The 24,731-nt window shown below is 43.9% G+C and overlaps 1 protein-coding gene across 4 annotated transcripts in view; it reads left to right on the top strand.

The window, feature by feature from the left end:
- The window catches only part of LOC110509399 (chromodomain-helicase-DNA-binding protein 4), a 54,932-nt gene extending 30,559 nt beyond the window's left edge, over positions 1–24,373 (top strand). The window contains exons 19-41 of one of the 4 annotated variants that reach the window (XM_036969174.1): positions 614–735; positions 900–1,073; positions 1,360–1,501; positions 1,743–1,874; positions 1,958–2,075; positions 2,326–2,450; positions 2,539–2,631; positions 2,720–2,861; positions 3,057–3,232; positions 10,722–10,896; positions 11,470–11,556; positions 14,830–14,921; positions 15,149–15,282; positions 15,393–15,537; positions 15,663–15,819; positions 16,354–16,457; positions 16,554–16,800; positions 16,892–16,948; positions 17,019–17,192; positions 17,329–17,437; positions 18,240–18,372; positions 18,608–18,803; positions 23,102–24,373. In XM_036969174.1, the coding sequence (XP_036825069.1) occupies positions 614–735; positions 900–1,073; positions 1,360–1,501; positions 1,743–1,874; positions 1,958–2,075; positions 2,326–2,450; positions 2,539–2,631; positions 2,720–2,861; positions 3,057–3,232; positions 10,722–10,896; positions 11,470–11,556; positions 14,830–14,921; positions 15,149–15,282; positions 15,393–15,537; positions 15,663–15,819; positions 16,354–16,457; positions 16,554–16,800; positions 16,892–16,948; positions 17,019–17,192; positions 17,329–17,437; positions 18,240–18,372; positions 18,608–18,803; positions 23,102–23,304 (3,237 nt within the window). In that variant the 3' untranslated portion in view covers positions 23,305–24,373. Of the gene's footprint in view, positions 1–613; positions 736–899; positions 1,074–1,359; positions 1,502–1,742; positions 1,875–1,957; positions 2,076–2,325; positions 2,451–2,538; positions 2,632–2,719; positions 2,862–3,056; positions 3,233–10,718; positions 10,909–11,469; positions 11,557–14,829; positions 14,922–15,148; positions 15,283–15,392; positions 15,538–15,662; positions 15,820–16,353; positions 16,458–16,553; positions 16,801–16,891; positions 16,949–17,018; positions 17,193–17,328; positions 17,438–18,239; positions 18,373–18,607; positions 18,804–23,101 lie in introns of all 4 variants that reach the window. The other 3 variants (XM_036969167.1, XM_036969169.1, XM_036969162.1) reach the window with 3 other exon arrangements.
- The last annotated feature ends 358 nt before the right edge of the window (positions 24,374–24,731 follow it).

Here is a 24,731-nt window from a genome sequence, read left to right as displayed (position 1 = left end):
CATAACCAGTACCATAACCATTATAGTCATAACCATTAGAGACATAACCAGTACCATAACCATTAGAGACATAACCATAAGAGACATAACCATAACCATTAGAGACATAACCAGTACCATAACCATTAGAGACATAACCAGTACCATAACCATTAGAGACATAACCAGTACCATAACCATTAGAGACATAACCAGTACCATAACCATTAGAGACATAACCAGTACCATAACCATTAGAGACATAACCAGTACCATAACCATTAGAGACTTAACCAGTACCTTAACCATTATAGTCATAACTAGTACCATAACCATTATAGTCATAACCAGTACCATAACCATTATAGTCATAACCAGTACCATAACCATTAAAGTCATAACCAGTACCATAAACATTATAGTCATAACCAGTACCATAACCATTATTTTTCTAACCAGTACCATAAACATTATAATATGACATATCCTTGCATACTAAATACAGCGTTTATTAGTATAGTTATGGTTATGGTTATGGTTATGGTTATAACCTGTCAAAGATGAGAGATCACCCTGTTTTGTGAAGAAGACAGCGGAAGCATAAAACGCTGTCTCTATCTCTCTCTCTGTGTAGTTCTTTAGGATTCTGAATAACTACCCTCTCCAGCACAAGCTGCTGCTGACTGGTACACCTCTACAGAACAACCTGGAGGAACTCTTCCACCTGCTCAACTTCCTCACCCCAGTGAGATTCAAGTCAGTATGCCTACACTACTGTGGGTGTGGGTGTGTGTGTGTGTGAGTGAGTGCTGCTATTGTTTAGTGTTTTGTAGTCCTGATGTTTCCTTTTGAACAAATCCAGTAACCAAAACAATAACAAAAGTCCCCCCCCCCCTCTTCTCTCCCTCTCTGCTCTGCAGTAACCTAGAGGGATTCCTGGAAGAGTTTGCTGACATCGCCAAAGAAGACCAGATCAAGAAGTTGCATGACATGCTGGGACCACACATGCTCAGGAGACTGAAGGCCGACGTCTTCAAACACATGCCCACCAAAACAGAGCTCATCCTACGAGTGGAGCTCAGCCCCATGCAGAAGTAAGTGATGAGGAGGACGAGGGGAGGGTGGGGAGGATGGTACTAGCAATCAAATCAAATTCGCCACATACACAGTTTACAGCAGGTCTAAAAGGTGCAGCGAAATGCTTACTTGCTATCTCCCTCAACAATACAGTACAATCAGTGCTAGCACATGCTAATGAGTGGAGAAGAAGTATAGAAAATAAGTAAATAGAGGATTGAATATCAGTAGTGTAGTGTTGCAGAAGTCTCATGTTGGCTTCTATTTCTTGTTTTCTGGTATTAATTTAATTGTGTGATGCAGGAAGTACTACAAGTTCATCTTGACACGTAACTTTGACGCCCTGAACACCCGCGGAGGAGGAAACCAAGTGTCCCTGCTCAACGTGGTCATGGACCTCAAGAAGTGTTGCAACCACCCCTACCTCTTTCCCGGAGCCGCAATGGTACGATCTCAACCCATTCTCTGAGACATGGGCCATACCATTGATTCGGTGCTTGAAGGATGGCATGTGTTTGTATACGAGTAAATGTTGTCTTGAATGTATATGATTTTGTTGGTTATATTTCCAGAACTAAACCTAATGTACTAAACAGAATGTGTTAAGATGCTTTGATCTGGATGCAGTCTGCTTGATGATGAGCTTTAATTAATGAATTGACAGATGTTTGATTGATTTCCTGCAGGAGGCGCCAAAGATTCCAAACGGAATGTACGAGGGCAGTGCCCTCACAAGGGCTTCTGGGAAACTGACTCTGCTGCAAAAGATGATGGTTAAACTCAAGGAGGGAGGACATAGAGTGCTCGTCTTCTCTCAGGTACACACACACACACACACACACACACACACACACACACACACACACACACACACACACTAACTGTCTCTGTCTCCTGGTAGATGACTAAGATGTTGGACCTGCTGGAGGACTTCCTGGAGAACGAGGGTTATAAGTACGAGAGGATTGATGGAGGTGTAACGGGGGGCATGAGACAAGAGGCCATCGACCGCTTCAACGGTGAGACACACACACATGGGTTCATGGATACACTAACAACAGCACAATTGGAACAGTAACTTTAACTGGGAAAAAATATTAAATGGAAGTATCTATTTGTCTTTTGTCCCCTCCCTCCCTCTTTCTCTCCCTTCTCCTCTCTCTCTCCCTTCTCCTCTCCCTCTCTCTCTCCCTTCTCCTCTCCCTCTCTCTCTCCCTTCTCCTCTCTCTCTCTCTCTCTCCCTTCTCCTCTCTCTCTCTCTCTCCTCAGCTCCTGGCGCCCCTCAGTTTGCCTTCCTGCTCTCTACCAGAGCGGGAGGTTTGGGCATCAATCTGGCAACCGCCGATACTGTCGTCATCTACGACTCCGACTGGAACCCCCACAACGACATCCAGGTACACACACACACACACACACACACACACACTTGACGCACGCCTCCTGCTCATCTCTCCTCTTCCAATCTCTTCCCCTCTCTCTCAGGCATTCAGCAGAGCTCACAGGATTGGTCAGAATAAGAAGGTTATGATCTATCGCTTCGTTACCAAGGCGTCTGTGGAAGAGCGGATCACTCAGGTAAACCCAATATACCAAGGCCTACCAGACTCATACAGAGTGGTAGGTAAAAGACAGACACTAATTCTCCTCTCATCCTCTCCTGCAGGTGGCTAAGAAGAAGATGATGTTGACCCACCTGGTGGTACGTCCTGGGCTGGGCAGTAAGACAGGTTCCATGTCTAAACAGGAGCTGGATGACATCCTCAAGTTTGGAACAGAGGAGCTGTTCAAGGACGAGCTGGGAGAGGGTGAGTCATTAACTACTAACCATAACCAGGTCAGTCCACTCCAAACAGGTAGTCATTCCCGTTGTCGGGGGCCGTAATGCCCGCTGGTTTTCCTTCAAACTAACAACCTGGAAACTAGGTGTGTGGCCTCTCCAGTCTTTCTTACACACTCTTTCATTGTATGCCACTCTCTTTCCTTGTCCCTTTCCGTCTCAGGGGACAACAAGGAGGATGACAGCCAGGTCATCCATTATGATGACAAGGCCATAGACAGACTGCTGGACAGGAACCAGGAGTCAGAGTCCACTGAGGACACAGAGATCCAGAGCATGAACGAGTACCTCAGCTCCTTCAAAGTGGCCCAATACGTCGTCAAGGACGAGGAGGAGGAGGTGTGTGTGTGAGAGAGATACTATGGAAGGTGATGAACAGGAGAGATGACCCATAATTCTTAGTCTGTGTTATTACACTTGTATGTGTTTGTATGCAAGTTCTTCAAACATTGCTAACCTGTGTATGTGTGTGTTTATTTGTATACGTGTTATTCCATCATTGCTCACGTGTGTGTGCGTTAGTATACGAGTTCTTCCATCATTGCTCACCTGTGTTTGTATTTGTGTGTGCGTTAGTATACGAGTTCTTCCGTCATTGCTAATCCGTGTGTGCGTTAGTACACAAATTCTTCTATCATTGCTCACCTGTGTGTGTTAGTTAGTACACCAGTTCTTCATCATTGCTAACTTGTGTGTGTTAGTTAGAACACAAGTTCTTCATCATTGCTAACCTGTGTGTGTGTGTGTGTTAGGTAGTATACGAGTTCTTCCATCATTGCTAACCTGTGTGTGTGTGTTAGGTAGTATACGTGTTCTTCCATCATTGCTAACCTGTGTGTGTGTGTTAGGTAGTATACGGGTTCTTCCATCATTGCTAACCTGTGTGTGTTAGTTAGTATACAAGTTCTTCCATCATTGCTAACCTGTGTGTGTTAGTTAGTATACGAGTTCTTCCCATCATTGCTAACCTGTGTGTGTGTGTTAGGTAGTATACGAGTTCTTCCATCATTGCTAACCTGTGTGTGTGTGTTAGGTAGTATACGTGTTCTTCCATCATTGCTAACCTGTGTGTGTTAGGTAGTATAGGGGTTCTTCCATCATTGCTAACCTGTGTGTGTTAGTTAGCAATGATGGAAGAACTTGTATACTAACTTGTGTGTGTTAGTTAATATACGAGTTCTTCCATCATTGCTAACCTGTGTGTGTGTGTTAGTTAGTATACGAGTTCTTCCCATCATTGCTAACCTGTGTGTGTGTGTTAGTTAGTATACAAGTTCTTCCATCATTGCTAACCTGTGTGTGTTAGTTAGTATATGAGTTCTTCCATCATTGCTAACCTGTGTGTGTGTTAGTATACAAGTTTTTTCCACAATTGCTAACCTGTGTGTGTGTGTGTGTTAGGTAGTATACAAGTTCTTCTATCATTGCTAACCTGTGTGTGTTAGTTAGTATACAAGTTCTTCCATCATTGCTAACCTGTGTGTGTGTTAGTATACAAGTTCTTCCATCATTGCTAACTTGTGTGTGTTAGTTAATATACGAGTTCTTCCATCAATGCTAACCTGTGTGTGTGTGTGTTAGGTAGTATACGAGTTCTTCCATCATTGCTAACCTGTGTGTGTGTGTTAGGTAGTATACGTGTTCTTCCATCATTGCTAACCTGTGTGTGTGTGTTAGGTAGTCAAATCAAATTTTATTTGTCACATACACATGGTTAGCAGATGTTAATGCGAGTGTAGCGAAATGCTTGTGCTTCTAGTTCCGACAATGCAGTAATAACCAACAAGTAATCTAACTAACAATTCCAAAACTACTGTCTTGTACACAGTGTAAGGGGATAAAGAATATGTACATAAGGATATATGAATGAGTGATGGTACAGAGCAGCATAGGCAAGATACAGTAGATGGTATCGAGTACAGTATATACATATGAGATGAGTATGTAAACAAAGTGGCATAGTTAAAGTGGCTAGTGATACATGTATTACATAAGGATACAGAGTACAGTATATACGTATGCATATGAGATGAATAATGTAGGGTAAGTAACATTATATAAGGTAGCATTGTTTAAAGTGGCTAGTGATATATTTACATCATTTCCCATCAATTCCCATTATTAAAGTGGCTGGAGTTGAGTCAGTGTCAGTGTGTTGGCAGCAGCCACTCAATGTTAGTGGTGGCTGTTTAACAGTCTGATGGCCTTGAGATAGAAGCTGTTTTTCAGTCTCTCGGTCCCAGCTTTGATGCACCTGTACTGACCTCGCCTTCTGGATGATAGCGGGGTGAACAGGCAGTGGCTCGGGTGGTTGATGTCCTTGATGATCTTTATGGCCTTCCTGTGACATCGGGTGGTGTAGGTGTCCTGGAGGGCAGGTAGTTTGCCCCCGGTGATGCGTTGTGCAGACCTCACCACCCTCTGGAGAGCCTTACGGTTGAGGGCGGAGCAGTTGCCGTACCAGGCGGTGATACAGCCCGCCAGGATGCTCTCGATTGTGCATCTGTAGAAGTTTGTGAGTGCTTTTGGTGACAAGCCGAATTTCTTCAGCCTCCTGAGGTTGAAGAGGCGCTGCTGCGCCTTCTTCACAATGCTGTCTGTGTGTGTGGACCAATTCAGTTTGTCTGTGATGTGTATGCCGAGGAACTTAAAACTTGCTACCCTCTCCACTACTGTTCCATCGATGTGGATAGGGGGGTGTTCCCTCTGCTGTTTCCTGAAGTCCACAATCATCTCCTTAGTTTTGTTGACGTTGAGTGTGAGGTTATTTTCCTGACACCACACTCCGAGGGCCCTCACCTCCTCCCTGTAGGCCGTCTCGTCGTTGTTGGTAATCAAGCCTACCACTGTCGTGTCGTCCGCAAACTTGATGATTGAGTTGGAGGCGTGCGTGGCCACGCAGTCGTGGGTGAACAGGGAGTACAGGAGAGGGCTCAGAACGCACCCTTGTGGGGCCCCAGTGTTGAGGATCAGCGGGGAGGAGATGTTGTTGCCTACCCTCACCACCTGGGGGCGGCCCGTCAGGAAGTCCAGTACCCAGTTGCACAGGGCGGGGTCGAGACCCAGGGTCTCGAGCTTGATGACGAGCTTGGAGGGTACTATGGTGTTGAATGCCGAGCTGTAGTCAATGAACAGCATTCTCACATAGGTATTCCTCTTGTCCAGATGGGTTAGGGCGGTGTGCAGTGTGGTTGAGATTGCATCGTCTGTGGACCTATTTGGGCGGTAAGCAAATTGGAGTGGGTCTAGGGTGTCAGGTAGGGTGGAGGTGATATGGTCCTTGACTAGTCTCTCAAAGCACTTCATGATGACGGAAGTGAGTGCTACGGGGCGGTAGTCGTTTAGCTCAGTTACCTTAGCTTTCTTGGGAACAGGAACAATGGTGGCCCTCTTGAAGCATGTGGGAACAGCAGACTGGTATAGGGATTGATTGAATATGTCCGTAAACACACCGGCCAGCTGGTCTGCGCATGCTCTGAGGGCGCGGCTGGGGATGCCGTCTGGGCCTGCAGCCTTGCGAGGGTTAACACGTTTAAATGTCTTACTCACCTCGGCTGCAGTGAAGGAGAGACCGCATGTTTTCGTTGCAGGCCGTGTCAGTTGCTCTGTATTGTCCTCAAAGCGGGCAAAAAAGTTATTTAGTCTGCCTGGGAGCAGGACATCCTGGTCCGTGACTGGGCTGGATTTCTTCCTGTAGTCCGTGATTGAATGTAGACCCTGCCACATGCCTCTTGTGTCTGAGCCGTTGAATTGAGATTCTACTTTGTCTCTGTACTGACGCTTAGCTTGTTTGATAGCCTTGCGGAGGGAATAGCTGCACTGTTTGTATTCGGTCATGTTACCAGACACCTTGCCCTGATTAAAAGCAGTGGTTCGCGCTTTCAGTTTCACGCGAATGCTGCCATCAATCCACGGTTTCTGGTTAGGGAATGTTTTAATCGTTGCTATGGGAACGACATCTTCAACGCACGTTCTAATGAACTCACACACCGAATCAGCGTATTCGTCAATGTTGTTGTCTGACGCAATACGAAACATGTCCCAGTCCGCGTGGTGGAAGCAGTCTTGGAGTGTGGAGTCAGCTTGGTCGGACCAGCGTTGGACAGGCCTCAGCGTGGGAGCCTCTTGTTTTAATTTCTGTCTGTAGGCAGGGATCAACAAAATGGAGTCGTGGTCAGCTTTTCCGAAAGGGGGGCGGGGCAGGGCCTTATATGCGTCGCGGAAGTTAGAGTAACAATGATCCAAGGTCTTTCCACCCCTGGTTGCGCAATCGATATGCTGATAAAATTTAGGGAGTCTTGTTTTCAGATTAGCCTTGTTAAAATCCCCAGCTACAATGAATGCAGCCTCCGGATGAATGGTTTCCAGTTTGCAAAGAGTTAAATAAAGTTTGTTCAGTGCCATCGATGTGTCTGCTTGGGGGGGGATATATACGGCTGTGATTATAATCGAAGAGAATTCTCTTGGTAGATAATGCGGTCTACATTTGATTGTGAGGAATTCTAAATCAGGTGAACAGAAGGATTTGAGTTCCTGTATGTTTCTTTCATCACACCATGTCGCGTTAGTCATAAGGCATACGCCCCCGCCCCTCTTCTTACCAGAAAGTTGTTTGTTTCTGTCTGCGCGATGCGTGGAGAAACCCGTTGGCTGCACCGCTTCGGATAGAGTCTCTCCAGTGAGCCACGTTTCCGTGAAGCAAAGAACGTTACAGTCTCTGATGTCCCTCTGGAATGCTACCCTTGCTCGGATTTCATCAACCTTGTTGTCAAGAGACTGGACATTGGCAAGAAGAATGCTAGGGAGTGGTGCACGGTGTGCCCGTCTCCGGAGTCTTCCATCATTGCTAACCTGTGTGTGTGTTAGGTAGTATATGAGTTCTTCCATCATTGCAAACCTCTGTGTGTTAGTTTATATATGAGTTATTCCATCATTGCAAACCTGTGTGTGTTAGTATATGAGTTATTCCATTATTGCTAACCTGTGTGTGTGTTAGGTAGGATACGGGTTCTTCTATCATTGCTAACCTGTATGTTAGTTCGTTTATGAGTTCTTCCATCATTGCTAACCTGTGTGTGTGTGTGTGTGTGTGTGTTAGTTAGTATACGAGTCCTTCCATCATTGCTAACCTGTGTGTATGTTAGTATACGAGTTCTTCCATCATTGCTAACCTGTGTGTGTTAGTTAGTTTACAAGTTCTTCCATCATTGCTAACCTGTGTGTGTTAGTTAGTATATGAGTTTTTCCATCATTGCTAACCTGTGTGTGTGTTAGTTAGTATACGAGTTCTTCCATCATTGCTAACCTGTGTTAGTTAGTATATGAGTTCTTCCATCATTGCTAACCTGTGTGTGTGTTAGGTAGTATACGAGTTCTTCCATCATTGCTAACCTGTGTGTGTGTTAGGTAGTATACAAGTTCTTCCATCATTGCTAACCTGTGTGTGTGTTAGTTAGTATACGAGTTCTTCCATCATTGCTAACCTGTGTGTGTGTGTTAGTTAGTATATGAGTTCTTCCATCATTGCTAACCTGTGTTAGTTAGTATATGAGTTCTTCCATCATTGCTAACCTGTGTGTGTGTTAGGTAGTATACGGGTTCTTCTATCATTGCTAACCTGTATGTTAGTTCGTTTATGAGTTCTTCCATCATTGCTAACCTGTGTGTGTGTGTGTGTGTGTGTGTGTGTGTGTGTGTGTTAGTATACGAGTCCTTCCATCATTGCTAACCTGTGTGTATGTTAGTATACGAGTTCTTCCATCATTGCTAACCTGTGTGTGTTAGTTAGTTTACAAGTTCTTCCATCATTGCTAACCTGTGTGTGTTAGTTAGTATATGAGTTCTTCCATCATTGCTAACCTGTGTGTGTGTTAGTTAGTATACGAGTTCTTCCATCATTGCTAACCTGTGTGGGTATGTTAGTATACAAGTTCTTCCATCATTGCTAACCTGTGTGTGTGTTAGTTAGTATACGAGTTCTTCCATCATTGCTAACCTGTGTGTGTTAGTTAGTATATGAGTTATTCCATTATTGCTAACCTGTGTGTGTGTTAGGTAGTATATGAGTTCTTCCATCATTGCAAACCTCTGTGTGTTAGTTAGTATATGAGTTCTTCCATCATTGCTAACCTGTGTGTTTGTGTGTGTGTGTTAGGTAGTATACGGGTTCTTCCATCATTGCAAACCTGTGTGTGTTAGTTAGTATATGAGTTATTCCATTATTGCTAACCTGTGTGTGTTAGTTAGTATATGAGTTATTCCATTATTGCTAACCTGTTTGTGTTAGTTAGTATATGAGTTCTTCCATCATTGCTAACCTGTGTGTGTGTTAGTATACGAGTTCTTCCATCATTGCTAACCTGTGTGTGTGTGTTAGGTAGTATACGGGTTCTTTTATCATTGCTAACCTGTGTGTTAGTTTGTTTATGAGTTCTTCCATCATTGCTAACCTGTGTGTGTGTGTGTGTGTGTGTGTGTGTGTGTGTGTGTTAGTTAGTATACGAGTTCTTCCATCATTGCTAACCTGTGTGTGTTAGTTAGTATACAAGTTCTTCCATCATTGCTAACCTGTGTGTGGGTATGTTAGTATACGAGTTCTTCCATCATTGCTAACCTGTGTGTGTTAGTTAGTATACAAGTTCTTCCATCATTGCTAACCTGTGTGTGTGTTAGTTAGTATACAAGTTCTTCCATCATTGCTAACCTGTGTGTGTTAGTTAGTATACGAGTTCTTCCATCATTGCTAACCTGTGTGTGTGTGTTAGTATACGAGTTCTTCCATCATTGCTAACCTATGTGTGTGTGTGTGTGTGTGTTAGGTAGTATACGGGTTCTTCCATCATTGCTAACCTGTGTGTGTTAGTTAGTATATGAGTTCTTCCATCATTGCTAACCTGTGTGTGTTAGTTAGTATACGGGTTCTTCCATCATTGCTAACCTGTGTGTTAGTTCATTTATGAGTTCTTCCATCATTGCTAACCTGTGTGTGTGTTAGTATACGAGTTCTTCCATCATTGCTAAGCTGTGTGTGTGTTAGTGTACGAGTTCTTCCATCATTGCTAACCTGTGTGTGTTAGTTAGTATACGGGTTCTTCCATCATTGCTAACCTGTGTGTGTTAGTTAGTATACGAGTTCTTCCATCATTGCTAAGCTGTGTGTGTGTTAGTGTACGAGTTCTTCCATCATTGCTAACCTGTGTGTTAGTTCATTTGAGTTCTTCCATCATTGCTAACCTGTGTGTTAGTTAGTATATGAGTTCTTCCATCATTGCTAACCTGTGTGTGTTAGTTAGTATACGAGTTCTTCCATCATTGCTAACCTGTGTGTGTGTTAGTTAGTATACGACTTCTTCCATCATTGCTAACCTGTGTGGGTGAGTTAGTATACAAGTTCTTCCATCATTTTTAACCTGTATGGGTATGTTAGTATATGAGTTCTTCCATCATTTTTAACCTGTATGGGTATGTTAGTATACAAGTTCTTCCATCATTGCTAACCTGTGTGTGTGTGTGTGTGTGTGTGTGTGTGTGTGTGTGTGTGTGTGTGTGTGTGTGTGTTAGTATACGAGTTCTTCCATCTAGGCTAAGCTGTGTGGGTGTGTTAGTATACGAGTTCTTCCATCATTGCTAACCTGTGTGTGTGTGTGTGTGTGTGTGTGTGTGTGTGTGTGTGTGTGTGTGTGTGTGTGTGTGTGTGTGTGTGTGTGTGTGTGTGTGTGTGTGTGTGTGTGTGTTAGTATACGAGTTCTTCCATCTAGGCTAAGCTGTGTGGGTGTGTTAGTATACGAGTTCTTCCATCATTGCTAACCTGTGTGTGTGTGTCCAGGAGGAGGAGGTGCAGCGTGAGGTGATTAAACAGGAGGAGTCAGTAGACCCAGACTACTGGGAGAAACTGCTGAGACACCACTATGAGCAGCAGCAGGAGGACCTGGCCCGTAACCTGGGAAAGGGAAAGAGGACCCGCAAGCCTGTGAACTACAACGACGGCTCTCAGGAGGAACGAGGTAGTAGACGGGGTACAGAACAGCGCTGCACAATGCAACCTTTTTTACCTACTCTGTGTGTGTGGATGTGGACGTGTGTTTATGTGTGTGGTAGGTAGGGTGTGTGGGATTGTGTATCTTTCATGTTATGTTGGAGCATGTGAGTGTGTGTTTGTGTTTGTACTAAATATTTGTCCATGTCCCATCTCTGTCCTCTGTTTTTTGAGGTGTTTCTAGTAGTATTCTAGGATTAAGCATGGGCATGATGTTTCCTTCCTACTGTCTCAGTACTCTCTCCTATCTGTCTCTAACAAGATTAGGGTCAATTCCAATTCAGGAAGGGAATTGAAATTCAATTAATGTTTGAAAAATGCCCATTGACAAGAAAGTTACCCCAACCTTGTTAATGACTTTGGTATTGACTAGTTTAGTTTTCTTGTGAAGTTGGTTGAAGTGAATTTCTGTCTATGTGATTGTATCTGTTCTTCACTCTCTCTTCCTTCTCCCCTGAAAACAGAGCGGTCTGTGTCCTAAAACTCTCTGATTGGCTAATCCTGTCTCTTCCCCTCCCCTCTCTCTCCATTCTATATGCAGATTGGCAGGAGGATCAGTCTGACAACAACTCAGATTACTCTGTGGCCTCAGAGGAGGGAGATGAGGACTTTGATGAGCGATCAGAAGGTAGCAAACACTTTTGTCATGAATTCATATTGGTTACAGTGCATTCGGAAAGTATTCAGACCCATTTACTTTTTCCACATTTTGTTACGTTACAGCCTTATTCTAAAATCAAAAAATGTCCCTCGTCAAAACACACAATACCCCATAATGACAAAGCAAAACAGGTTTTCAGACATTTTTTGCACATTGATAAAAAAATGTGTTTTAATTACATTTACATAAATATTCAACCCTTTGCTCAGTACTTTGTTGAAGCCCCTTTGGCAGTCATTACAGCCTTGAGTCTAATTGGGTATGACGCTCCAAGTTTGGCACACCTGTATGAGGGGAGAAACTCCCCATTCTTCTCTGCAGATTCTCTCAAGCTCTGTCAGGTTGGATGGGGAGCGTGACTTGTTTATGACTTGTTTATTGTGTTATTGGCTTGTTTATTGTTTACTCCATGTGTAACTCTGTGTTGTTTGTCGGTGTCACACTACTTTGCTTTATCTTGGCCAGGTCGCAGTTGTAAATGAGAACTTGTTCTCAACTAGCCTACCTGGTTAAATAAAGGTGGAATAAATCAAATCAAACATTTTCAAAGAGAAGAATGAGAGAAATGCTCCAAATACAGGTGTACCAAGCTTGTAGCGTCATACCCAAGAAGGCTCAAGGCTGTAATCACTGCCAAAGGGGCTTCGACAAAGTACTGAGTAAAGGGTTGAATAATTATGTAAATGGGATATTTCAATTTTTTATTTTTAATACATTTGCAAAAATTTCTCCAAACCTGTTTTTGCTTTGTCATTATGGCATATTGTGTGTACATTGATGCGGGGGAATAAACTCATCTGTTTTAGAACCAGGCTGAAATGTAACAAAATATTTAAAAAGTGAAGGGGTCTGAATACTTTCCGAATGCACTGTATGAGTCTGTGTATGTGCAAATAAATGAATCTCTGTATGTCCCAGTTCGAATTAGTGTTTGCTTGTGTGTTTTCCTGCAAAGGACAGAAAGTGAAAATGTGTGCATTTGTGTGTGAGAATGAGCGCGAGAGAGAGCAACTGATTCTGTCAGCCAGTTGTAACAGGTGCCAATTAAACAATAATAATATGAAACTATTCCACACATCAAGAGTAAGTAAGCAGAAGCACAAACCCAATACTTAATGGCCAACGGCAGTTAGAAAGGGCGGTAAGCCCCAACTACTGATACAGGGTTGGATATTTGTTCATCCCCCTAATGGACAGTACACTCACAAAAGAGCCGAAGGAATAGAGACATTTGAAATGTAATATTATGGCTACATACTGTGTTGTAACGATGTGCAAATAGTTAAAGTTAGCTAACTTTCGCTAATATCAGGGATGTATTCACTAGGAACAAAACGTGTAAGGACCTACCTGATTTTTTTCCAATGTCATTTTTGTTTTGCACTTCATTGCAAACCGTTTACCGTTTGCAACTGTTTTAGACTGTTTTCTGAGGTGTGAACTAATGATACAGACAGTTTCCTCCTTGAGACTGTTTTCTGAGGTGTGAACTAATGATACACACAGTTTCCTCCTTGAGACTGTTTTCTGAGGTGTGAACTAATGATACACACAGTTTCCTCCTTGAGACTGTTTTCTGAGGTGTGAACTAATGATACAGACAGTTTCCTCCTTGAGACTGTTTTCTGAGGTGTGAACTAATGATACACACAGTTTCCTCCTTGAGACTGTTTTCTGAGGTGTGAACTAATGATACACACAGTTTCCTCCTTGAGACTGTTTTCTGAGGTGTGAACTAATGATACACACAGTTTCCTCCTTGAGACTGTTTTCTGAGGTGTGAACTAATGATACACACAGTTTCCTCCTTGAGACTGTTTTCTGAGGTGTGAACTAATGATACACACAGTTTCCTCCTTGAGACTGTTTTCTGAGGTGTGAACTAATGATACACACAGTTTCCTCCTTGAGACTGTTTTCTGAGGTGTGAACTAATGATACAGACAGTTTCCTCCTTGAGACTGTTTTCTGAGGTGTGAACTAATGATACACACAGTTTCCTCCTTGAGACTGTTTTCTGAGGTGTGAACTAATGATACACACAGTTTCCTCCTTGAGACTGTTTTCTGAGGTGTGAACTAATGATACAGACAGTTTCCTCCTTGAGACTGTTTTCTGAGGTGTGAACTAATGATACAGACAGTTTCCTCCTTGAGACTGTTTTCTGAGGTGTGAACTAATGATACACACAGTTTCCTCCTTGAGACTGTTTTCTGAGGTGTGAACTAATGATACACACAGTTTCCTCCTTGAGACTGTTTTCTGAGGTGTGAACTAATGATACACACAGTTTCCTCCTTGAGACTGTTTTCTGAGGTGTGAACTAATGATACACACAGTTTCCTCCTTGAGACTGTTTTCTGAGGTGTGAACTAATGATATACACAGTTTCCTCCTTGAGACTGTTTTCTGAGGTGTGAACTAATGATACACACAGTTTCCTCCTTGAGACTGTTTTCTGAGGTGTGAACTAATGATACACACAGTTTCCTCCTTGAGACTGTTTTCTGAGGTGTGAACTAATGATACACACAGTTTCCTCCTTGAGACTGTTTTCTGAGGTGTGAACTAATGATACACACAGTTTCCTCCTTGAGACTGTTTTCTGAGGTGTGAACTAATGATACACACAGTTTCCTCCTTGAGACTGTTTTCTGAGGTGTGAACTAATGATACAGACAGTTTCCTCCTTGAGACTGTTTTCTGTGTGAACTAATGATACACACAGTTTCCTCCTTGAGACTGTTTTCTGAGGTGTGAACTAATGATACACACAGTTTCCTCCTTGAGACTGTTTTCTGAGGTGTGAACTAATGATACAGACAGTTTCCTCCTTGAGACTGTTTTCTGAGGTGTGAACTAATGATACAGACAGTTTCCTCCTTGAGACTGTTTTCTGAGGTGTGAACTAATGATGCAGCAACAATGAATCAATGTATGTCTTTTTGAATCTCTTATCATGTCATATTCTATGGTACACTATTTCAAATAGGTCTGTCTGCAACTTTTATCTGCAATTGGTTGTAAAAATTGCAAAGGCTTGCTAAAACAACATCCGGTAGAGGGGTAGAATAGCACGCAATTCCATGCTGTTTTGAGGGGTCATTCAATCAAAATCTCATATAGTGATGTAGGGAGTTTACCCCAACTCTTTTGCCGGATGAATTGTGTGTGTATTTTCTGAGTGTAGTGTGTGTGTGAGACTAACATGACATGGCCTGTGTTTCTCCCTCCAACCAGCCAACTCCCGCAGGCCAAGCCGCAAGGGGCTGAGGAATGAAAGGGACAAACCGCTGCCACCCCTGTTGGCCAGAGTGGGAGGCAACATTGAGGTCAGACTGATAGAAGTTGCAGTCTCTCTCATCGTCTGTCACTCTCAAAATAAAAATCGACATTGTTCTCTTCATATCTTCCTCTACAAGCAGTCTTTTCTTTCACCATGTCTACTTCTGCCTGCATTTTCCTCTCTCTTTACCACTTGTCTTTTGTCTCTTTCAGTGTGTATGTTGCTCTAACCCCCCCCCCCCCCCCCCCTCTCTCTCTCTCTCTTTTTTTTTAGGTGTTGGGCTTCAATGCGCGCCAGAGGAAGGCATTCCTGAATGCAGTGATGCGCTATGGGATGCCTCCTCAGGATGCCTTCACCACCCAGTGGCTGGTCAGAGACCTCAGGGGGAAGTCTGAGAAAGAGTTCAAGTGAGTGTGTGTTAATGTCTATAGTCTATCTATTTGTGCGTGTGTGTGCAGTCTTTATGTGTATGTGTGTTCCCAGGGGTCCTTATAACAGTATTCTCTCTCCCTCTCAGGGCATATGTCTCCCTCTTCATGCGTCATCTCTGTGAGCCGGGGGCTGACGGAGCGGAGACCTTCGCTGACGGGGTTCCACGGGAGGGGTTGTCACGACAACACGTCCTTACTCGCATCGGCGTGATGTCATTGATCAGGAAGAAAGTAAGCAATGTCGTTTGTTTACAACATTTGGTATTTTTTCTGATCAGTCATTGGTGTTATCAGTTGATCATTTGTTGTTTTGTTTTCATTTAATTGGTGTATGTATTGATTGTATTGATGTCCAGGTGCAGGAGTTTGAGCATGTGAACGGCCAGTGGTCCATGCCCTGGATGATGGAGCTGGAGGAGAACAGGAGGCTGGCAGCCATCGCTGCTGGAGAGGATGTCAAAACACCATCTACTGGAACCCCCGCTGACACACAGCCCAACACCCCTGCCCCAGGTACACACACACACACACACACACACACGCACGCGCACACAGCCCAACATCCCCGCCCCAGGTACACACACACACACACACACACACAGCCCAACACCCCCACCCCAGGTACACACACACACACACACACACACAGCCCAACATCCCCGCCCCAGGTACACACACACACACACACACACACAGCCCAACACCCCTGCCCCAGACACACACACACACACACAGCCCAACACACCCCCGCCCCAGGTACACACACACACACAGCCCAACAGCCCTGCCCCAGGTACACACACACACACACACACACACACACACACACACACAGCCCAACACCCCTGCCCCAGACACACACACACACACACAGCCCAACACACCCCCGCCCCAGGTACACACACACACACAGCCCAACAGCCCTGCCCCAGGTACACACACACACACACACACACACACAGCCCAACATCCCCGCCCCAGGTACACACAAACACAGTAAGATGAAAATATACTCAATCATTCTCACGCTCTCTTTGTCGCTAACAGAGGACCTCACTAAGTCTGAAGACACTGGCAAGGAGACGGAGGTAAATAAGGAGGGAGAGGAAGAAAAGGACGGCAGGGTGCACAGCAAGTCAGAAGACCCAGAGGTGAACATTATTTATTACATTATACTGCACCCTCTGCCCAGATTGTGATGTCATCCCATCACTACCCTAATCCTCACCCCTTTTTCCTCCTCACAGATTATTGAAATCCCAGACGAGATGGAAAAACGCTCTGAAAGGAAAGAGGCAGAGGGAGAGTCCTCCACCACAGAGAACGACAAAGAAAAGAACAAAGACACAGAAGAGAAGGACGATAAAGAGACTGAAGAGAAGGAAACCAAGGAAACCCAAAAGGAGACGGCAGACAAGGAGAACAATTCCCCCACTGAGGTCAAAGGTGAAGGGTCAGAGGCCACAGCAGTGTCACAGGAGGCCAAGCCTAAAGGTCAGTCGGGAAAGTCAGGGTGACACTGATATTGTATTAAGGTCATGTCTCCTGTGGTTGTGATCCCTGACCTGTGTTCTCTCTGTTATAGTGGAGGAGAGCAAAGAGGAGAAGATGGACCCCAGTCCTCTTGCAGAGGACAAGAAAGGTAGGTTCTTCTGTTCCACACACACACAAACAAACATATGGTGCTAACCCAGTATTCTTCCTCCCTTCAGAGCAAAAAGAGGAGAAAGATGGTTTGAAGACCGAGGAGTCTGGCAAGCTGCAGAATGGAGAGAACAGTAAAGAAGGAGTGGCAGCAGCAGGGATGGCGGTGAATGTGAGTGAGGAGAAGAAGAAGGCTACCAAGCAGAGGTTCATGTTCAACATCGCAGACGGAGGATTCACAGGTACACACACAGATCTAAGATCAGCTAACCCTCCCCAACTCCCTAACCTTATCTAGTAACCATTGGGGGGCAGGGGGATGCAAACTGTCCTTTGTTCATTTTCAGTCTCTCTTAACATCTCTCTCTCTCTCTCCAGAGCTCCACTCTCTGTGGCAGAACGAGGAGAGGGCGGCGACCGTCACCAAGAAGACATTTGAGATCTGGCATCGTCGCCATGACTACTGGCTGCTGGCCGGCATCATACAGTATCCTTTCACTCTGTACCAACGTCACTGTACCAACGTCACTCTGTACCAACGTCACTCTGTACCAACGTCACCCTGTACCAACGTCACTCTGTACCAACGTCACTCTGTACCAACGTCACTCTGTACCAACGTCACTCTGTACCAACGTCACTCTGTACCAACGTCACTCTGTACCAACATCACTCTGTACCAACGTCACTCTGTACCAACGTCACACTGTACCAACGTCTCTCTGTACCAAGGTCTCTCTGTACCAAGGTCTCTCTGTACCAAGGTCTCTCTGTACCAATGTCTCTCTGTACCAATGTCTCTCTGTACCAATGTCTCTCTGTACCAAGGTCTCTCTGTACCAAGGTCTCTCTGTACCAAGGTCTCTCTGTACCAAGGTCTCTCTGTACCAAGGTCTCTCTGTACCAAGGTCTCTCTGTACCAAGGTCTCTCTGTACCAAGGTCACTCTGTACCAACGTTACTTTGTACCAACGTCACTCTGTACCAACGTCTCTCTCTACCAATGTCACTCTGTACCAAGGTCTCTCTCTACCAATGTCACTCTGTACCAACGTCTCTCTGTACCAATTTCACCCTGTACCAACTTCACCCTGTACCAACATCACTCTGCTAATCAAAGTCTGGAGGACTAGGTTATTAGTTGGATCAGGTATGTTAGTGCAGGGCTGGAACTAAAACTTATAGGACCAGGGTTGGAGACCACTGCACTAGTCAGCAGGATGTCAGAGGTTTGGTGGGAGGACTGTGAATCATTATGATGTCATGACCTTTGACCGTGGCGCCTCTCAGACACGGTTACGCTCGCTGGCAGGACGTGCAGAGCGACGTGAAGTATGCTATCCTCAACGAGCCCTTCAAGGGGGAGATGAGTCGAGGAAACTTCCTGGAGATCAAGAACAAGTTCTTGGCCAGAAGGTTTAAGGTGCGCTGAGCTGGCGGGATGTTTCTGGCTGCTTCTGTCTATTGGAACACACTCTCTCAGTGTTCTGTTGAGCCATCCCTCTCTCCCACTTTCTTTCTGTTAATCACTCTGTTTACCTCTTCCCTCTCTCCTCCTGTCATATCCCTTCCTTCTCTCTCTTTGCCTCTCTCCTCCTCATATCCCTCTCATCTCTGTACCCCCCCCCCCCCCCCCCCCCCCCTCTCTCGGTCTCTAGTTGTTGGAGCAGGCGTTGGTGATTGAGGAGCAGCTTCGCAGGGCAGCCTACCTGAACATGTCTGAGGACCCGGCCCACCCCTCCATGGCCCTCAACACCCGCTTCAGTGAGGTGGAGTGTCTGGCTGAGTCCCACCAACACCTCAGCAAGGAGTCCATGTCAGGGAACAAGCCTGCTAACGCAGTACTGCACAAAGGTAGTGTTGTGTCTTTACTATGGATTAAGTGATATTTGACATGCTATTGTATCAAATCAATTTTCTGTCATTAATATTACCTGATTAAACTAATCATAGAAATGTAATTAACTAGGAAGTCGGGGCACCACAGTAGAATGTTTATAGAGCTGTTGTCTTCCGAGTAAACTCTTAAAGATGTGGTAATCTTTTATAGCAATAGCAGTCAATTATTAATCGTAACCTTATTCAGTCACATCTGAACATCGTAAAATTATTTGTTATCTTCACGAACCCTGTCTAACAAGTTGAATCAGCAATACAAAATTTGGTTTCATTATTTATTTACTAAAAATCACACAGAATTCCATATACACAGGATGGATCATACATTGATGACTAATTATGTCCTAAAAGAAAACTTCCCTATAGTGGATAAAACCGATATGATGGCTGGTTACACAAAGGGGGTTGGGTTTGAATGAAAGCCCAGGAAGACTGAGGAACAAAAGGATTGGGTCTCTATCGGACCTTATGAAGCTATGCTATCATAAATACAGAATCTTATGCATTCAAATGGTTGTTCAACCATTTGCAACCAGAGCTTACGCTGAGGTTGGCTTAGTCAGCCGTGAATTGGGTCACTGGAGCTCTTATAGAAATGTAGAAAAGGGGTTGGTTCATAATTTCCAACCAATGTCTATTCACGTGGGCGTGGCCACTGATTGAGCATATTTTACTTATGAAAAGATTCTCTCATTTTAAAAACTAAAATTAAATTAAATCTTTTGACAAATAGTTTCATAACATTTAAATTGCACAACAATTCCATGTGAATCTAGAATGTGTAGATTTTCCAAGACACAGTTTATGTCATCCTATCATCAGCAATAATGTCTCAGACCACAACTGATCTGACATCATATTCTTTAAGTACCAACGGATACTTTCAACTGGTTGGATTACCAAAATATGTTCCTTTCCCAACCTTTTGATGTTACCATACTCTCTCTATGTTAACCTCTCTGGGATATTCGGGACGGTAGCGTCCCACCTCACCAACAGCCAGTGAAAGTGCAGGGCGCCAAATTCAAAACAACAAAAATCTCATAATTAAAATTCCTCAAGCATACAAGTATTTTACACCATTTTAAAGATAAAATTCTCGTTAATTCAGCCAAAATGTCTGATTTCAAAAAGGCTTTACAGCGAAAGCACCACAAACAATTATGTTAGGTCACCACCAAGTCACAGAAAAACACAATTTTTCCAGCCAAAGAGAGGAGTCACATAAAGCAGAAATATAGATACAATGAATCACTAACCTTTGATGATCTTCATCAGATGACACTCATAGGACTTCATGTTACACTATACATGTATGTTTTGTTCGATAAAGTGCATATTTATATCCACAAATCTCATTTTACATTGGCGTGTTATGTTCAGTAGTTCCAAAACATGCAGTGATTTTACAGAGAGCCACATCAATTTACAGAAATACTCATCATAAATGTTGATGAAAATACAAGTGTTATACATGGAATTAGAGATTTACTTCTCCTTAATGCAATCGCTGTGTCAGATTTCAAAAAAACTTTACGGAAAAAGCATACCATGCAATAATCTGAGTACGGCGCTCAGAGACCAAAACAGCCAAAGAGATTTCCGCCATGTTGTGGAGTCAACATTAGTCAGAAATAGCATCTTAAATATTCACTTACCTTTGATGATCTTCATCAGAATGCACTCCCAGGAATCTCAGTTCCACAATAAATGTTTGATTTGTTCGATAAAGTTGATAATTTATGTCCAAATACCTCCTTGTGTTAGGGCGTTTGGTAAACAAATCCAAACGCGCGTCCAGCCGAAAGGTCGGATGAAAAGTCCAAAAGGTTATATTACAGGTCGTAGAAACATGTCAAAAGAGGTATAGAATCAATCTTTAGGATGTTTTTATCAAAAATCTTGAATAATGTTCCAACCGGAGAATTCCTTTCTCTGTAGAAAAGCAATGGAACGCAAGCTAACATTCACATGACCGCACGTCACGAGCTCGTGGCAATCTGCCAGACACCTGGCTCAATCCTCTCATTTGTCCCCCGTTCAAAGTAGAAGCATCAAACAAGGTTCTAAAGACTGTTGACATCTAGTGGAAGCCTTTGGAAGTGCAAAATGACCCCACAGACACTGGATATTGGAAAGGCAATGAGTTGAAAAACTACAAACCTCAGATTTCCCACTTCCTGGTTGGATTTTTCTCAGGTTTTCACCTGCCAAATGAGTTCTGTTATACTCACAGACATCATTCAAACAGTTTTAGAAACTTCAGTGTTTTCTACCCAAATATACTAATTACAGTGGGGCATAAAAGTATTTAGTCAGCCACCAATTGTGCAAGTTCTCCCACTTAAAAAGATGAGAGGCCTGTAATTTGCATCATAGGTACACTTCAACTATGACAGACAAAATGAGAAAAAAATCCAGAAAATCACATTGTAGGATTTTTTATGAATTTATTTGCAAATTATGGTGGAAAATAAGTATTTGGTCAATAACAAACAAGCAAGATTTCTGGCTCTCACAGACCTGTAACTTCTTCTTTAAGAGGCTCCTCTGTCCTCCACTCGTTACCTGTATTAATGGCACCTGTTTGAACTTGTTATCAGTATAAAAGACACCTGTCCACAACCTCAAACAGTCACACTCCAAACTCCACTATGGCCAAGACCAAAGAGCTGTCAAAGGACACCAGAAACAAAATTGTAGACCTGCACCAGGCTGGGAAGACTGAATCTGCAATAGGTAAGCAGCAATCAACTGTGGGAGCAATTATTAGGAAATGGAAGACATACAAGACCACTGATAATCTCCCTCGATCTGGGGCTCCACGCAAGATCTCACCCTGTGGGGTCAAAATGATCACAAGAATGGTGAGCTAAAATCCCAGAACCACACGGGGGGACCTAGTGAATGACCTGCAGAGAGCTGAGACCAAAGTAACAAAGCCTACCATCAGTAACGCACTACGCCGCCAGGGACTCAAATCCTGCAGTGCCAGTGTCCCCCTGCTTAAGCCAGTACATGTCCAGGCCCGTCTGAAGTTTGCTAGAGAGCATTTGGATGATCCAGAAGAAGATTGGGAGAATGTCATATGGTCAGATGAAATCAAAATAGAACTTTTTGGTAAAAACTTAACTCGTCGTGTTTTTAGGACAAAGAATGCTGATTTGCATCCAAAGAACACCATACCTACTGTGAAGCATGGGGGTGGAAACATCATGCTTTGGGGCTGTTTTTCTGCAAATGGACCAGGATGCCTGATCCGTGTAAAGAAAAGAATGAATGGGGCCATGTATCGTGAGATTTTGAGTGAAAACCTCCTTCCATCAGCAAGGGCATTGAAGATGAAACGTGGCTGGGTCTTTTAGCATGACAATGATCCCAAACACACCGCCCGGGCAACGAAGGAGTGGCTTCGTAAGAAGCATTTCAAGGTCCTGGAGTGGCCTAGCCAGTCTCCAGATCTCAACCCCATAGAAAATCTTTGGAGGGAGTTGAAAGTCCTTGTTTCCCAGCAACAGCCCCAAAACATCACTGCTCTAGAGGAGTTCTGCATGGAGGAATGGGCCAAAATACCAGCAACAGTGTGTGAAAACCTTGTGAAGACTTACAGAAAACGTTTAACCTCTGTCATTGCCAACAAAGGGTATATAACAAAGTATTGAGATAAACTTTTGTTATTGACAAATACTTATTTTCCACCATCATTTGCCAATAAATTAATTAAAAATCCTACAATGTGATTTTCTGGATTTTTTTTTCTCATTCTGTCTGTCATAGTTGAAGTGTACCTATGATGAAAATTACAGGCCTCGTCTTTTTAACTGGGAAAACTTGCACAATTGGTGGCTGACTAAATACTTTTTTGCCCCACTGTATATGCTCATTCTAGCTTTTATGGCTGAGTAGCAGGAAGTTTACTCTGGGCACCTTATTTATCCAAGCTACTCAATACTGCCCCCCAGTCACCAAGAAGTTAACTAAGGGCTTTCCAAGTGTCCATTCTGTTTAGTAGAGAGAGAAAAGGGGGAAAGGTATTTATGGGGGTCATAAACCTCACCAACAGGGCAACGTCATGACAGTAGGCTACACACAAACACAGACTCGCTCTCTTTCTTTCTCATTGTCTCTTTTCTGTCTCTGCTGTTCTTACCCACTTCCATCATCTATTTTTCTTATTTCTCTCCCTCTCGTCATTGTTTCCTAAACTCTGTCAGTTGGACTTTGGTGGTGGTAACTCTGTCTCTCTCCTTCAGTTCTCAAACAGCTTGAGGAGCTTCTGAGTGACATGAAGGCCGACGTCACCCGTCTCCCGGCAACCATCGCCCGTATACCACCCGTCGCCGTGAGGCTGCAGATGTCGGAGAGGAACATCCTCAGCCGATTGGCCAGCCGCGGGTCCGAGGTCACCGGCCAGAGCCAATCACAGACCACGCAGCAGATGCAGGTGCCACGCTGACCAATTCCGCCAGTCCTCCCTAAGGCGTTCTCCCACCCGTGTTTTGGAATTGGAGAGTGACCCTTATCTCACCCCGCTCTGCACCTTTCTTGTCCCCAAACCAAATCTCACACTCTGGACAGTAGAGTAAGGTCTCTACCCACCAACACATCTTCTCTGGACACAGCAGACTAAAAATGTTCTGCTTCCTCTTCACCCAAAGACACCTGTAGGAACACAGTCTCTGTTCTCCACTGGGAACACCTTATCTACAGTATCTACCTAATGAACTGCAGCACAGTCTCTGTGTCTGTCTGTTATGTGTCTAACTTTCACACAGAGGTTGTTTTCACTGTATCTTTCCCCAAGCCTGTCTCTAAAATAGACAGCAGTGTACCTGGCTCTGTCCCATAGAATTAGAATGGGTAAAATGGACTTTTCCACTTCAAGTAAAGGTTCTATAATATGTGGACTCGTTGTTCTATGGGTGTGCAGAATTAAATTTGATATGCAACATGTACAATTCAATTCGGTAAATATGAAATCATGTGGAATTTAGAACTATGTCTGTTCTGCCCATTCCATTTCTGGGTGTGTACCTCTTCTGAGTGTATGTGTGTGTGTCTGTGTGTGTAGGTGGGTACACTGCTCTATACTTCCCACAGAGAGACTGTTAGTAACTATCAACTGATGAGGATGCTTTAGTAGAATAATATTGGTTCTGTTTTACACTCCTGCCCCTCCCCCTCTTCACTGCTCCCTTCACCTGTAAACTCAGGTGGTCCATAACACTAGCCTGTTATTGGCTCTCCCCGCTCCTCAGCCATGCCCCGTCCCGCAGCTCTCCATTCCTGAGCGATTGTGTCACAAATGTTCCCGGAGGCCTCGCCCCCTTTTTGCCCAAATAAGGATATGCAATAGCTCCACTAGTGTCGACACGGGGCTGCATTGAGAATGATGGCAATCTCTAAATTAATTAAATGTCTTAGTCTAATGTTTTGTTCTTTTACATTTTGGAATATTATTATGGTTGTTTTTATCGTTACAGTTTCTTCTGAGAACTCCAATAAAAAGGGTAACAGTTTGTGAAGCTTGTTTCTTTGCCCTTTATTATGTGAGGGCATTATTACCTGGGCACATTGCATTGTATTATAATCTGGGTGGGGTCGAGCCCTGAATGCTGACAGCCGTGGTATACCACGGGTATGACAAAACGTGTATTTTTACTGCACTAATTACATTGGTAACCAGTTTATAATAGTAATGAGGCACCTCAGGGGTTTGTGATATATGGCCAATATACCACGGCTAAGGGTTGTGTCCAGGCACTCCACGTTTCGTAGTGGTTAAGGACAGCCCTTAGCCATGGTATATTGGCCATATACCACACCTCGGGCCTTATTGCTTAAATGACCAATGGTACGCGTCATAATTTGACCTACAAGGTC

Source organism: Oncorhynchus mykiss, chromosome 3 (assembly GCF_013265735.2).
Source record: "Oncorhynchus mykiss isolate Arlee chromosome 3, USDA_OmykA_1.1, whole genome shotgun sequence".
NCBI classification, from domain to species: Eukaryota; Metazoa; Chordata; class Actinopteri; order Salmoniformes; family Salmonidae; genus Oncorhynchus; species Oncorhynchus mykiss.
Note: the sequence above shows the minus strand (reverse complement) of the source record. Positions and strands in the feature narration are given on the sequence as shown.